The sequence below is a fragment of the Nannobrachium achirus genome, assembly GCF_963921795.1.
Source record: "Nannobrachium achirus genome assembly, chromosome: 1".
Lineage (NCBI taxonomy): Eukaryota > Metazoa > Chordata > Actinopteri > Myctophiformes > Myctophidae > Nannobrachium > Nannobrachium achirus.
The window spans coordinates 56,074,376-56,090,346 of NC_137810.1; the positions used below are offsets into that span (position 1 = coordinate 56,074,376).

The 15,971-nt window shown below is 42.9% G+C and overlaps 2 protein-coding genes across 2 annotated transcripts in view; one reads left to right on the top strand and one right to left on the bottom strand.

The window, feature by feature from the left end:
- Positions 1 to 2,467: 2,467 nt before the first annotated feature.
- On the top strand, positions 2,468 to 2,797 carry LOC308283420 (cortexin-1-like; the record flags this gene model as incomplete). The annotated part of the gene is made up of 1 exon (XM_080723851.1): positions 2,468 to 2,797. Exon 1 carries the CDS (start codon positions 2,507 to 2,509, stop codon positions 2,795 to 2,797), a length of 291 nt encoding a protein of 96 aa, XP_080579977.1. The 5' UTR covers positions 2,468 to 2,506.
- Positions 2,798 to 8,356: 5,559 nt separating this feature from the next.
- Positions 8,357 to 15,971, bottom strand: part of fbn2b (fibrillin 2b) — a gene marked incomplete at both ends in the record, with an annotated part of 110,306 nt that continues 102,691 nt past the window's right edge. The window contains 8 exons of the mRNA XM_080736369.1: positions 8,357 to 8,725; positions 9,364 to 9,520; positions 10,300 to 10,531; positions 11,770 to 11,889; positions 12,751 to 12,879; positions 13,385 to 13,501; positions 14,086 to 14,208; positions 14,939 to 15,064. Coding sequence (XP_080592495.1) covers positions 8,357 to 8,725; positions 9,364 to 9,520; positions 10,300 to 10,531; positions 11,770 to 11,889; positions 12,751 to 12,879; positions 13,385 to 13,501; positions 14,086 to 14,208; positions 14,939 to 15,064 — 1,373 coding nt within the window. The remainder of the gene's footprint in view (positions 8,726 to 9,363; positions 9,521 to 10,299; positions 10,532 to 11,769; positions 11,890 to 12,750; positions 12,880 to 13,384; positions 13,502 to 14,085; positions 14,209 to 14,938; positions 15,065 to 15,971) is intronic.

The window sequence follows — 15,971 nt, forward strand, 5'->3', positions numbered from 1 at the left end:
TTAGGAATTCGACAAAAAAACTAAAATATTATTGAACTCAAGTCTCCATAGGGTGAGTAATCAATAGAAAAAAAGTCATTTTGGGGGTGAACTACTCCTTTAAAGCTATACTGTGTAAGTTGCTCAACTAGTGGTCAGTAGCGCTATAGCAAACCGCGGTCGCGTCTGCTTTTTTCGGCCGTTTTTCGCCGCGGACCGGGCCTTCAGACCCCCGCGTCCGCCTCGCCCGCCTCGCCAAGTCGCCACGCATCCGTAGTGTCCCTCTGCGGACCGGCGTTGGGGAGGTTTACATGCTAGACTTCTAGACCAGTGTAAACAAAGCTGTTGAAGCAAGCTATTTCCTGAAGAGACCTCAAGATGCACTGTCATTGGCCGGTAGTGTATCATGTGTGTATGATCTGCAATGTGATTGGCCAACGTATACACAACGTATACGGATGATGCAGATGACGTCATTTTGCCGCGAAATCCCGCCCCTGTCACGGCTAAGTAGAAAACATATAAAGAAAAGGCTTTTGGGGCTGAAATTACCGGAGTGGGGGTTCTAAAACTTTAGCGATTTAATAGTTAGGACAATTTTAAGATATGTTTTATAAAAAAAGTTACATAGTATAACTTTAAATACCCGAAAACACTCATTGACATGAATCCAAAACACACTGATGATCGTGCTGTATATGGAATCTATGAGAAGGTTGTGGGGGTCCCTTCTTCATCTCTCTCTCAACTAAGGGGTCCTTGGCCTAAAAACGTTGAAGACCCCTGGTCTATAGTTAGCAATGTTGCAATTATTTATGACTTGAGTTTTCTCTCTCTCTTTCTCTCAGGCTGTGGAGACAGAAGACGAGAGGAGCCAAGAGGTGGGATCGTGAGCAGACAGACGGTGTATCCTCCGCTCAGGCAGCCAAGCAAGAAGATCCGAATGCTCGTTCCCACTGTCATGATGCCCACTAATGAATGTTGGAACATGGACGTTTAGATTGATTCTCTATTCTTGAGACCTTCTTGGACACGGCTCCTATCAACTGACCTCTTCCGGTTATTCACAGAAAAAACAAAACAGGACATCCATCCAGGCACCATTACTTCTAACCAATCTCATACCTCCTGGTTCTTGTCATGTTTTTAAAGGGGAGGGGTTTGAAGAGTCATCCCACAGGGAAACAGTTCATTTGAGCACTTGACAGTACTGTAGATCTTGACTCACAGATACTGTATGTAGCCTGAGTAAAGGAAAAACAGCTTATTTAGCAGGCAACACCAGTGAGCTGCTGCGCTGTTCAGCATTCAGTTGATCCGCTGACCGTGTGATCTAATTAGACACACACACACACACACACACACACACACACACACACACACACTGACAGACATCCTCACCTAGTGCTGCTATCAGCAGATACTAAAAATAGCCTGCCCAGACTGAGGGCAGAGCATCCGTACCAACATAGCGCTCACGCACAAATGCAGACTCACAAACGCATGCAAACACCTACACTTGCACACACTCTTTCTTTCTCTCTTTCTCCCTCTCACACTCACTCACTCACTCACGCACACACACACATAGCACATGCACGCAAAAACACACACACATGCACACACCTGGCTGGACCCATCTGCACAACATTAGCTCCAACAGAGACCAGTGAGCTTCTCCGGGGTCTGCCAGGTGGCGTTAATTTGGATTGATTAACGTGTGTGTATGTATTTTGACACGGCAGGTGGCAGTGTCATGTCTCGTCTGCTCAGACTAAGAATAACAACGTGTCCTGATGTGGCACCGTAGCTAGGTCAGATAAATACACGTCACTTTTACCGCCGCTGGGAACTCAGCGGATAGGAGGCTGTCTTAGTTTGCCCAGCCAATTATTCACAATGTGTGAGTGCAGAAAAAGAAAAGGGTGTGCATGAGGTGAAATGTCCAAGTGTGCATGTCTATCACATTGTCACGGCAGATTAGGGCCGGGCCCGTCTTGGGGATGTCACATTGGCTGACCTAGTTGTGAAAAAAGTAGACTGGTCAGTGAGTCTGAGTAGGTCTTATCCTGGTGACCTCACGCACGGTTCAAGACAAACACAGCACAGTAACTAAACTGGGGATTGGCTCGCACATTTCTTACTTAGAAGAACATAGTTCTTAACTACCTATTCACATACGCACCGTCACTCTTTAAGGATCACATACCATCCGCAGCCCATTCCCTCGACAAACAAGGTCTGCAAGTAAAGGACGTTTTAAATTGCTCTTGAGTTCCTCTGCATCGCCAGGCGTACATTCTGTTGTGCGGTGTGTGCTAGTATTCCATCAGGGCTGTGTAAGGTTGTTCATTAGTGCTGTATAAAGCCCTCTTGCTTTCCGAGACGTGTCCCGAACTCCCCCCACATGAGCGGCTTCCCGCCCTTCCCAACTCCTCCATCCACAGCACCCACCATACCGTCAGCCACCATACAGTCAGCCACCATACAGTCAGTGTGCAAGCCCTGCCTCCGGGTCGCCTGGAGGATGAACGATGCCCCCACCCTGGACTACGAGATGCTGCTGTCCCCAGGCGGCTCCTCTCTCCCCGGTGGCTCGGGCAGCAGCGTGGGCCCTCCGCTGCCCATGAGCCACGGGGTGGACTCTGAGCAGCGCACCGCCTTTGCCTTCGTGGGTCTCCTCCTGCTCTTCCTGGTCTTCCTGTTGGTCAGGTGCTTCAGGATCCTGCTGGACCCCTACAGCCGCATGCCCGCGTCGCACTGGACCGACCACAAGGACGGCTTCGAGCGAGGACAGTTTGATTATGCACTGGTATAGTATAGGGGGAGGGGAGGGTGTAGAGGGGAAGGTGCAGGACACACTGGTGCGTATACTGGTGTGTACTTAAGCCCCTTTTCCACTATGATGGTGGAACCAGAACTTTTCCAGAACCTAGAACTTGGTCCCGGAACTTCACGAGTAGTTCTTGGTTCTGGAAGGTTCTGGTTCTAGTTCTGGTTCGGCCCTGTAGTTGAAAAGGGTCTTTAGTTAGGGGAGGATCTTTTTGAGTGTACACTAATGGACAACAAAGATGGACAATGAAGAGGGATGGGCAAAATACAAATACCCCCAAAACAATTGCATCAAAATAAAGTACAAAATACCAGTACCAAAAATGTATTGAATTAAAATACATGTAGTTTGTGTTTTCAAAATATAGAAAATACAATGGTCTAAAAATGAATGACAAGATGACCTGTAGGGCTGCACATGTAAGTAATCTGGGCCAATTTTGATGACTTTAGATGGGGCCACTGAGATTAGATTTTACTTATAAATCTCCTTATTGTATATAGTGATGAAAGTGAACGTTAAAATATAGGTTTCGAGGTGGGCTAAGCGGGCCCTGATGAGGGCCCCCCGTGCGGGCGCATCCCCTTAGAATTCCACTGATACCACTGATGTGCATGCTAAATGTAGGCTACTCAGCTGACAGGCTCCTGACACACAATGAGAACTGGGTACACCACAAGTAACCCAGAACTTCCTCGGGGAACATAGGATACATGACTTCCAGTGAAGATACAGACTTCCAATTTTGAATTTGCTGGTTCTCACATTGAAATGACCAACATTAACTAAATACTATTGCTACAAAGCTCTTTGGGGGAAATGTTGACTGTGATCTATTGATTGTTTTCTTTTTTCTTTTTTTTAACCAAAGTATTTTGTATATTTTGAAACTACAACAACTATCTTGTGGTATCTTGTTACAAAAAAGGGGCATTTATTCAGGCCTGTCAAATACAGATTTAAAGTAATGAAAATGTATATTTCAAATACATTTTTCAAACGCTCATCTCTGCATAATAATTGTATGCCGAGTGGGACTTTGTAGACGACGATAACTAAAAGAACTGATGAAGTCTGCTCCATCAAGAGACGCAGCTTAGGCCACATGGAACAAGAAGCCACGGAGACAGCTGGAGTCTCTGGGAAGTATCCACTCACCCTGACCCTAGATCTTAGATGAAGAGCGATGAGGGATTGAGCTGCACTGCTGCCTTAACCTAATCTACCGCATCATTTCAGCACATCATAGGGGTGGGCGATATGGTGATAATTATCGTGGAGACGATACAATGTCTCCACGATATGCCTTTTCAGAGATATCGTATATATCGTGATACAATTGAGGGAGCCTTGTAAAAAATTCTGTTTAATCGTTAATACAGAGATTCATTGCAGAATTCAATTTAAACCTGCATTTTGGTCTAAATCAGTAGTTCTCAAACTTTAAAATGTCAAGGTCTCCACTTAACTCTGACAGTATACAAATGAAACCAAATGGACCCGTAAGGGTCCATTTGGTTTCATTTGTATACTGTCAAGAGTTACATACTTGTACAGTTCAATTTAGACCTCCCAAAAGGAGGGTCTAGTTTTTGTCAAGTAACTTGAAAAATAACCATCAAACCAACGTGAAAAAGAATCGTGATAAAATCGTGTATCGTGATACTGCTTGGGAAAATATCGTGATATTGTATTTTTCCATATCGCCCACCCCTAGCACATCACCTCCAGGGCTAGGTCTTCCCTTAATTATCGAGCTTACGGTATTGAGATTCTTAAAAAAATACACTTTTGGGAAACCCAGCTTCAGTCATTTACATAGTTCACAATATAACATGTACACTGTTGACTACTGATACTTGACTGGCAGAATTATGAACAGTTTACATAAGCAGCTGCCCCTTTAATAAACCATTGTCCTCTCTAAAGCGTCATATAGAGTAGTACAGCACTAGAATGATTCTCACGGATCATATTCTTCTTTGTCTTTTGTATTTATTGATAGGCTTTCTTGTCTTTTTGAATGATTAATAAAAAGAAAATGGACCAAACTGGTCCTAGGGCGGCACTCCAGTTGTAGATACTTTATGAAGGCCCATGCATAGTTTGTCTCCATAAGTAATCTTGTGTTTGTTGTTTTTATGTATTACGGTCTATGTATAACAGAAAAGCCATACCGTATCTCTTCTATAATCTCTTCTTAATGTATGTAGTGTTTATGTTTCATGTATGGTTGCACTCTTTGCTATAGCTGACCTGACGGGCGTGGTGATGCTGTGTACTGTCCAAAGTCGTGGTGTAAAAGAAAGGGGTTAAAAAAAATAAGCTTTATTTTTCTATTCTTGACTCAAGTTTGGGAGTCTCCTTTTTGAAAATGTTCTGTGTTTCGCCCTCTTACTGTATATATCAGTAAATCATATCTTTGGACCGTAGAATCTTTTTAAATAGTCTGGGCTATACCGAGTCACCCAGACTCGGGAGGCAAAGTGGGCAGCTTTGCTTTTTGTGTTTTCTAAGTAGATATTTTTCTGACCGTTTTGTTTTTTTGCCCTGCTGGGTTGAAGCAGTGAAATTAATAAAAGGATTTTTTTCTTCAATGAATCCTTCCAATTTCCCTTGTTTGCTGAAGCGTGTGTACTACTGTCCACATTGTTCATCATGGAAAATCAATAAAACATTTGCTGCTCAATGCTGCACCCCATTAATCACTTTAAATCAGCCAGGGGCATTTGCCCACGGTACCAAGAAAAGAAATAATAATTTCGGACACAATCCTTAAAAATATAACCCACAATAGTTTTATTGCCATTTATGTCACTGGACAACAAGATTACAAAATTAGGCAAACTCTGATTGATATTGTAATTCGTTTTGTCCTTGCATAGAGATAAATCTAATTACTAGATTGCCCATAAAGGCTGATCAGTTTAGCCTCAGTCGATAAGACACGTTGTCATTGATTGATTGTCATTTCAACTGTCGGGTGGATTCTGGTATCTACAGGTGTACAGCTTGTCATCTTCACCGATATGAGAACATTTTACCAGCTATAACTCAGCTCCTTCTTCTTCTTGTTTTGATTAATGAAAGGCACTTGACGCATTTACCTAAAGTGATAACATTGTTTCAAGTTTGATACTGAAGCTGAGATACAGTATGCACACGCAACATTCATTCCTTTAAAATGTAGTGGCAAATAAAAAAATAAAATAAAAAAAATTACAAACTGACAACAAAACAAAAAAGATACAAAGTATACAAAGTTCCCAGGTTAGAAAGATGGTTATGTATTATAAATATATGCCTAGGCTGTGGGACAGTGCAGCAACCTTGAATGTTCAGAGTAACATGGTAATATAGCACCGGAAATACTAAGGTGTGAGATGGACTTGTCAAGTATGCATTGGTCCTTTAGGCATTTTGAGACAGTGTCAACTTCTGAGATACTGGGCAATATAATTTGTTACTAATTATGTTTGCTGTGCTTTTTCTTTCTCTCGCGCTCTTCAATCCCATTCACCAAGACAGTCAAAGAAGAGGATGCCACTTCAGTGATTTCTTTCTGAGCAAAAACAAAGTCACCAGCACTTAAAAGCCTTCAATCTTGGTTCAACAATAAGTATTTGGTTTGGCAGCCTTGATGATTGTGTTCTCGCTTTCTTTTTTTCTTTTTCTTTTTTACAAAACAATAAAACAAACAAAAAGAAAAAAAAATCTACATTTCACTTTAAAATATACAATTAAAATTTCAAGAAGCAAGTTTGATAATAATGGTTTTCAGCATTCAGACAATACAAAAGACAAACAACAAAAATACCTAGTAAAAAAATGTCACGATTGCAATCCAGATTCGAGACTGCATTTTCTTTGTACAGCGTAAGAGATGGTAGTATCTAGCACCCTTTCTTCTCTTCAAGACAAGAAATGTATGACAATTGATAGATGACCTGATGAACATTTGTTTTCAGTGAGGTTTGGTGTGCATCTGCGCATGCCCTTTATGTTTGTCTGTAAAATGTACCTAAACACTAGCATTTAGTACAAGCTTAGGAAGATGTTTTCTTTAGATCTTTATCTTTTGAGGCTGTTACTGAATTCAGTCTCCAGTTGTCCTTATCCATGCTTAGGAGATGGTTCATCCATAAAATCAGAGTCAGAGAACTCATTTGATCAAGTTCAACATCTCAGGAGCTTGTGTCTGCAAGCTCCTGCGCAAACAGTAGCAAGAGGGCTCTGGCAGCACTCAAAGACATCACTAGGACAATAAAGAACTTTTCACTCTGTAGAATCAGCTATCTAGACTTCTACTGGATAAATAAAACTCTGACATGACTGATGTTTTGAGCCACACACTGACAGTTGTTCTTCCTGGGTGGGATGGATGCTGAGGGGTAACAGTGCCCTCTTTTGTATGGAGGCAGCATCACAACACGGTTTTCATAATGGACAAACTGAGAAGCACTGAGGTAACCAGAACACGACAGCACGCACACACAAACACACACACTAATAGTCCCTGCTTGTCACTGAGTGTAGACCATGACAACAGTTCAGTTGCATCGATATGGAATACAGGCGGTCCTCTGAGAATCAGTTGGAATGCAGCTAAATAGAACTCTACTGACTGACTGAAAGAACCTGAAATGATGTGTAAATGTTGCAGTCCTTCTTGTGAACATTTTTCAAACAGTACAAATACATTAAATGACACACTAAAATACTGAGTAGGGCAGAGAGACGCGACAAACCTTGCTCCCGAGCGTTGTGTTTTCACCTAGATCACAGAGAGGGGAAAGAGTGTTTGGACCACTGGTGCTAAAACCGTTCACTCCATGCCGACCTCTGACAACGATGTTTTTTTCATCTCAAACCGAACACTTGGTAAACCCAAGGCTTGAGGAAGTCACCACTTGGCTCAAGCCTTTCAAAGCATTCACATGTCTTTGCATTTTGGTTGAATTGACATTTAAGTCTCGGATTATGAATGGTCATTTTAGAAAACATCTGATTATTATCCGTTCTGGATTAGTGGCTATGGGGCCATCTGGGCTCGCTCAGCTCAGTGAGCTTTTGGCAATCAGTATTCAGGGGACTCTTGAGCGCCACGTTTGGTGACAGCTACCGAGCAACCTGCAACCAACCCGGGGCGCAAGTGCGGTTTGAGAATCGGGTGTGTCATCTGAGAGGGGCTGTGGTGCATACAAGCGGCTGCCTCTCTCTTGTCATCTCTTCCACTGGCTCTCACAGTGGAGAAAGAGTTCTGGGACGAGCGAAATAGCAGATGGCCACGATGGAAATTGTAGTCAGGGTAAAAAAACAAAACATGAAACAACAGACAATAAAATAAACAGTAACAAAGTGGTGGTAGAGTGGGCTGGTGGACTCAGTCTTTTCATAGCCCTTGTTTACCCCAGTCTGTGGGGATGGTCCTGGGTAGGGAGTCGGGGCGGGGGTTACAGGACAAAAGGTCAGGGTAGAGATCAACAAGGTGACTTGGGGGAGGAGGGAGTCAGTCCAGGGCAGGCTTGCGAGCAGCACTCATGCTCAGTGCAGGTGGATGTGGAGCTTGATCCGCAGGGCGTTTCCTATCTCTCCCAGTAGGTAGTCGCTGTCGTGCTGGTCCTCGAGCTGGCGTAGCCTGCGGGGCCCGAACAGCGGCAGGCTGGCGATCTCTAGCCGGTAGGAGCCCGCGGGCGGCGGCCTCCTGCCCAGCCGCAGGACGCTCTTGCCGTCGTGGCGCTCCAGCAGGCGGAAGTGCTCGTCGGCGTTGCCGTGCGTGATGACGTAGCGCACGTGGTGCTCCAGCGGCTGCAGCGCCGGCAGCAGCTCCAGCAGAGGCTCCTTGTTGAGCAGCGAGACCAGAGACATGTTCATGGGGATGGAGGCCTGGGTGTCCACGCTGGCCATGCTCACCTGGAGAGACGCCAGGAGAGGAGAGGTCAGTGAGGGAGATGTGGAACAACGGGACAGAGGACACATGTTCACACTACACAGCAACTCCATGTTAGCCCATAGCACTTACCGTAGCACTTGCCCGCCCTCGATGACCATGCATGGGCAAAGGCTAAAATGCAATTTAGATTTGGCATCCTATCGTACATCAAAGATATAGTGTGTATTGCTTCGATGTACAGATTATTGTTTTGATTGTTTTTGATTTTATTGAATAGTTTCTTGGTCTACCTATGTTTTTTAGATTATTATTTCTATGCATTTGATGTATTACCTTGTGCCGTCTTTGCTTATTGTAAATCGCTCTGGATTAAGAGCGTCTGCTAAATGCTTAAATTGTAAATTTTAACTTGATGTCCAACAGATCAATGCTTGACTTTCCATTCAGTAGCATCAACATCCAGCACCGTTTAATATGACATTCATGAATTAGGACATTCAAAGCACTTTGGAGCTGCACTTTGCATGAAGATGAAGCAACTCATCTGTAATTTTATTTAAAGATTAAATATAGGAACCATTTAAAGAAGAGCATTTCTAGTGCTTGAATGCCAACAGAAACATAACGTATAATAATAATAACATAATAAATGTAGTACCTCATTGAGGTCATTGTCGCCAGCATGACGTTTGTGTCGTCCGTTCTTTCCTCCTCCGTTGATCTTACATTCGTAGCAGGCCTCGGGCGACAGACTGTCATCATCTTCACCCTCCGAACCAAACTGACCTGGGAACCCTGCTCCTGTTATACAGTGACTGGAGAGAGAGAGCCATAGAGGAAGACAGGAGAGATTTCAAAACATTTTCAAAAAACATTCCCAAAAAGCAAAAAAAAAACATTAATTCAAAACAATTTCCATGATATATATTTTTTTCCAGTAATTTCAAGATCAAAAATCTAAGAAATTCCATAAATTAGAAAACAAATGTTTAAGAAGTAGTGAAAATAGATGATCTACAAACTATGAGCTTGGGTAAAATTTATCTTCTGGGTCTTGAGCTAAAAAGTTTGGGAACCACTGTTCCAAGGTATGTGAGGCTGTATGTCAGGGTTCCCCAATAGGCGGCCCGTGGGCCATTTGCGGCCCGCGGGGGGCTACTGTCTGGCCCACACCAACCCCAGTAATAATGGTGGTATAAGAGCAGCAACAACACTAGTATATCGTCGTTGTCAGTTGGAAATCTCGCATCTCCAAATTTGGACGTTCTTTCGCACATCATACAAGGCCGTCGCACAAAAGTAGTGAAAACAGCAGATCTCCAAGCACACAACGCCTCGCGGGTGCGAGGCGTTGTGTGCTTGGAGATCGGCTGTTTTCACTAGTTTAAATCATTTTTAAAATGATAAATTCAAAACGAATGGTTTTGGACATACGAGATTTTCACCCGACAACGACAAAAACTGTCGCTGGAGTAGCGGGAACGCCACCGTCGCCCCCTGCAATGTTGTGGCCCTCGGCTTGGTACCCTAGACATAATTCGGCCCTTGGGGAAAACGAATTGGGGAACCCTGCTGTATGTGATGGTTCACTCACCCTTGTCCAGCTCTGTAGTAGCCTCCAGGACAGCCACACAGGTAGCCTCCGTCCGTGTTGGAGCAGCCGTAGCTGCAGGGGTTGCTGCCCATGGAGCACTCGTTCACGTCCTGGCAGCCGCCCGCGCCCTGCTCAAAGTCGAAGCCCGACGGACACACGCACTTGTAGCTGCCCAGCGTGTTGTAGCAGGAGGCTGAGCCGCACATGGAGCCGCCCTGGCACTCGTTCTCATCTGAGGGAGCGAGAGAGAGGTTACAAAACACTGCAGTAGACACTGCAAACGAAAAATGTTTGTCGACTGCGTTTTTTTTTCACCGATGAAAAATAAATAAAAACTAAATAAAAACTAAGCTATGATGACTAAAACTAAGACTAGATATATTGACAATTTCGTCAACAAAATAAAAACTAGACTAAAACATTAGGGAGGGACTAGTGGAGAAGAGAGTAATTTTATGTTTGGTTGCTCTCAGGTGTTATGCTGAAAATAGCAGATCTATAAGCTCACAACGCGTCGCGCTGCGACACGTTGTGAGCTTGTAGATCTGCTATTTTCAGCACACAACCAAGTGTAAAATCTGTCATTACGATGCCATCAAGGCCTGCCAAAACACATTTCAGTTGACTAAATCAACTGTAGATTTAGTCGTCTAAAATCTCATGATATTTAGTCGACTAAAATTAGACTAAAACTACAACTTTTCAGGTGACTAAATTATGACTAAAACTAAATTACAAAAGACTATGACTAAAACTGAATCTAAATTTGCTGTCCAAAACAACACTGCAGTAGACCAGTGGTTAATCATATTTTAAATGGGGGACGAGCACTCAGAGTTGAGGTATTACATTATGTATGACACAATTCTATTGTGAGAATAGCAGATCTACATGCTCACAACGCCTCGCGTTGAACTTGCGAGGCGTTGTGAGCATGTAGATCGTCTATTTTCACAATTTCTCCCTCTACTATTTGACAATTTGGCCAATGTTTAATTTGTCATTTTAGAGGTATTAAAAAGTCCTTAAATTGTCACTGTAATGTCTAATGTGCATATACCCTCTATACACTTTAAGTGTTATGTTGGTTTGTTTACTGTTGAGAGAGAAAACAATGTTGCACATTAAGTTAATCATCTGGGGACCCCTCAAAATCATGTGGAGACCAACCCCCTGGGGGTCCAGACCCACAGGTTGAGGAAAAATGACTACAACTCTTTGCTATTGTTGTTGGAAGAGAGATACAGTTTACAGTTTAGGCATTTAGCAGACGCTTTTAATCCAAAGCGACTTACAATAAGCAGATCAAATATCACAATAATAAACAAATGTCAGTACATCAACAGCAATATAACAAATGCAAATGAATATCTATCTAGAAAAACAGTATAATCTGTAAAGAAAAATAAAATAATAAAAAAGGTTTCTAAAAAAACCTAAAAAACTGTATAATGTGTGGCTGGAACTCACCCACACACTGGTTCCACTGGTAGTGTTGGACGTAGCCCTGAGGACAGCCACAGCGGAAGCCTCCCAGCATGTTCTGACAGCCGTGCTGACAGCGGTGGTTACTGCCGCACTCGTCCACGTCTGAGCAAAATGCAAAACACAGTGACTGTTAACATTAACCATATAATCCCGTTCCATATGGACATAACACAACCTGAAATACCGTATCGTTTCTAGTAGAAAGGGTTCTGCTGAGCATTGCCTACTGTTCTTCAAATTCATACACATACTGTATTCCAAGGTTCCCCAATTTGTTTTCCCCAAGGGCCGAATTATGTCTAGGGTACCAAGCCGAGGGCCACAGCATTGCAGGGGGCGACGGTGGCGCTCCCGCTACTCCAGCGACAGTTCAGATATCGTCGTTATCGGGTGAAAACCTTGTATGTCCAAAACCGTTGGTTTTGCATTCATCATTTTAAAAATGATTTAAACTAGTGAAAACAGCCGATCTACAAGCACACAACGCCTCGCGGTGCGAGGCGTTGTGTGCTTGTAGATCTGCTGTTTTCACTACTTTTGTGAGACGGCCTTGAATGATGAAGCAGGGCTTTACTTTGCAAAAGAACGTACAAATTTGGAGATACGAGGTTTCCACCCGACCCGTGTTGCTGTTCTTATACCACCATTATTACTGGGGTTGGTGGGGGCCCGCGGGCCTCCTATTGGGGAACCCTGCTGTATTCACACCTGTGCAGTACAATCACAACTTATTTTTTTTGCCACTAGTCAACTGGAGCTAACGGGGGTTATGTGCCGAGCTCAAAGGCACCTTGGAGAAGCACATTTCCAGCTTAAGACGTTACCAGCCAGTCGGGACTCTCTGGGGGACTGGGACTGGTGAATTGTTTGCTCAGAGCCCTGCTTCTTCTCTAACCTTGACATGACAGCTGTCCTTTCAGATATCACTAAAGAAATGTGTGTGACACGGTTGGATCTGCTTACCCTCACACTCCACGCCCGTGGAGTCCAGGGAGAAGCCTTTGGAACATTCACAGTTGAAGCTTCCAGGGGTGTTGACGCAGGCCGCCCGGGAGCCACACACACTGCTCTGGGCTGAACATTCGTTGTTGTCTATGGGATGGATGATGGGGTGGGAGGAAATGGTTGTTTAAGATTTCAATCAAATTTCAATCGTGTGACTGTGAAAGTCACGCAATACATGGTGTCACAAGAGATTGTGTTACAATGTGGCTTCACTTGATTTCATTTTACTCATGCACTTTTAATTTGTTGATCTGGAGGAAGCTAAGATACAAATGTATTAACATTCTTAAGTTTAGACAGGAGCTGACAATCTATAGATAGGTTGTAGGTTGTAGACACCCTACTTCTGTGTTAACAGTCAACTAGTCCAGTGGTTCTCAACCTTTTCAGGCGACGACCCCCAAAATAATCATATTTTAACTGGGGACCCCCCCCCCCCACCCTGATGAGCACTAAGAGTTGAGGCAATACATTTTGTTTAACACTGTTCTATTGTGAGAATAGCAGATCTACATGCTCACAACGCCTCGCGTAAATGTCTGTTCAGAACGTTTCTATTTCTATGTCTACAGTATAGGGCTCCATTCCTCACCGATACAGGCAGTCTGGTGCTGGGCGAAGCCAGGGGGACACTTGCAGGTGAACCCTCCGATAGTGTTGACACAGAGGAACTGGCAGTTGTGTTGCTTGGTGGAACACTCATCCAGGTCTGTGGAGGGGACATTAGAAGCAGGATATATCAGAACCACACGACGCAGGCATCATAAAACCAGAACCACATACACTGTAAGGAATAAAATTACCCAGCCTTAAACTGTTCAATTATCTTCTTACAATAATAGACAGCTCTCCAAATGCCCAAAAGGTGAATTGTGTGGGCATTTTTGAGGAAAAGTCGGCATTCAGCATTTTTTTGAAAATTCAATGTGTCCCGAATAAGAATCCACCGTATGCCGGTGAAAAAAGGGTCCAGTTTTTTTTTATAATTCCTCTACCAACATGGCCCAAAACATGAATTTTAGGCACCATTTCGATTTTTATGTAGATTTGTCTGTGTGTTAACAGGCAAGCCTTTTTGAGGGAAAAAAAGACCCGTTTTTTTTATTTTTTTTATAATTCCTCTAATATAGCCAAATACACAGTATACAAAACCAAGACTGGAGAATATCTCTACATACTGACGCAGTGCAGTAAAAATCCCGCAGTAAGTTCTCCTTGAAACTTTGACTTTTTAAAATGAACACTTGTATTTTACTGTGAGGTATGGAGGCTGACCCAGGCTGATCCACATACCTTTGCAGGTCTTTCCATCAGGCTGCAGGGTGTAGCCTCGGGGGCAGGAGCACAGGTAGCTGCCCTCTGTGTTCTTACACAGGAAATTACAGGGCTTGGGAGACTGAGCACACTCGTCCAGGTCTGGAATACACGGAAAAGAACAAACAATGTTAGTGATACAGGGAGCAGTGTTGTTTTTGACAGCAAGTTTTTGATTTAGTTTTAGCCATAGTCTTTTGAATGAAATGTCCTTTAGTTTTAGTCATAATTTAGTCACCTGAAAAGTTTTAGTTTTAGTCTAAATTTAGTCGACTAAATATCATAAGATTTTAGGCGACTAAATCTACAGCTGATTTAGTCAACTGAAATGTATTTTGGCAGGCCTTGATGGCACCGTAATGACTGATTTTACACTTGGTTGCGTGCTGAGAATAGCTGATCTACAAGCTCACAACGTGTCGCGCTGCGACGCGTTGTGAGCTTGTAGATCGGCTATTTTCAGCATGCAACACCTGTGAGCAACCTAACATAAAATGACTCTCTTCTCCACTAGTCCCTCCCTAACGTTTTAGTCTAGTTTTTATTTTGTTGACGAAATTGTCAATATATTTTGTCTTAGTTTTAGTCATCACAGCTTAGTTTTTATTTAGTTTTCGTCAGTGAAAAAAACACAGTCGACAAACATTTTTCGTCATAGTTTTAGTCGACAAAATCCACACTGACAGGGAGGCATGTTTCTTTATTCATCTTATACTATAATATTTACAGATTTTGTGTTGGGAAAAAGGCGCAGACCTAGCATAGAGCCCTGGGGTGCTCCAGTTATTGAAGTATCTGGGGTTTAATAGTTAAAAGAAGTGAAATAACATACCAACACAAGAGGTTCCAGTGTAGTCCGTTTTGTATCCCACGTTACAATGACAGCGGAATGATCCGATAGTGTTGATACATTGACCATTCTTGCAAAGGTCTGGCATCACCGTGCACTCGTTGATATCTGCAAGAACAAAGATGCAGAACAGTCAGGCTCTCGTGACGCCAAAAATATAATTCACCAAAAAGCTTTTAGACTAATTAAGCCTATTTTACAACAAGTGAGTCAGCGTGATAAAAAAGGAGCTCTTTCTCCACTTAACTCTGCCCTTACGACCAGTCCATGATAGCATATTCTTTTAATGGCGTGTATAAACTGTGGGTTATAGAGTGTCCATTTCTGCTCTGAACTATGCAAACAAAATGTAATGTAAGAGCACCATGGGACTTCCAGTCTAACAACTGTAGTAAATTCTATCCCCACTTCTTAGCAAAGCAATGTTTGTTACATCATTACATTACAGTCTATTATTATTATGACTCCATTTTATCTCCATTACTAGACCTCCCATGATAGTGATACTATCCTATTATAGCATAACCTGAAATCACTTTATGCTGTTCATTTGAGTACCTTCCATTTGAGTACAAACACAATTAGCACAATTACTCAATTATGTACTGTATAGACATTTAGAGTATACCATAACGCCTCTGTCGGGTGAAAACCTCATATGTCCAAAACTGTTACTTTTCAAGATTCAAATAGTAAGGATTCAAAAACAGCTAAAGTAGCAGATCTACAAGCTCGAATGCTTTTGTGTGACTACTGCTGTAGTATGATCAAGTAGGGCAGTGGTTCTCAAAGTGGATTTCAGGGACTCTCTAGGTTCCTTTATGGTCTAAATTGCCCCTTACAAGTCTAACTTTGACAGTGTACAAATGGAACCACTGTCAAAGTTAAGGCGAGACCTTCAAATTCCCAAAGTTTGAAAACCATTGAAGTAGGGCACTAATTTACGAGAAAAAACTAAACAATTAAAAAACATGGAGATAAAGGACATTTCTGCCCGACAGCAGCGATAGCAACG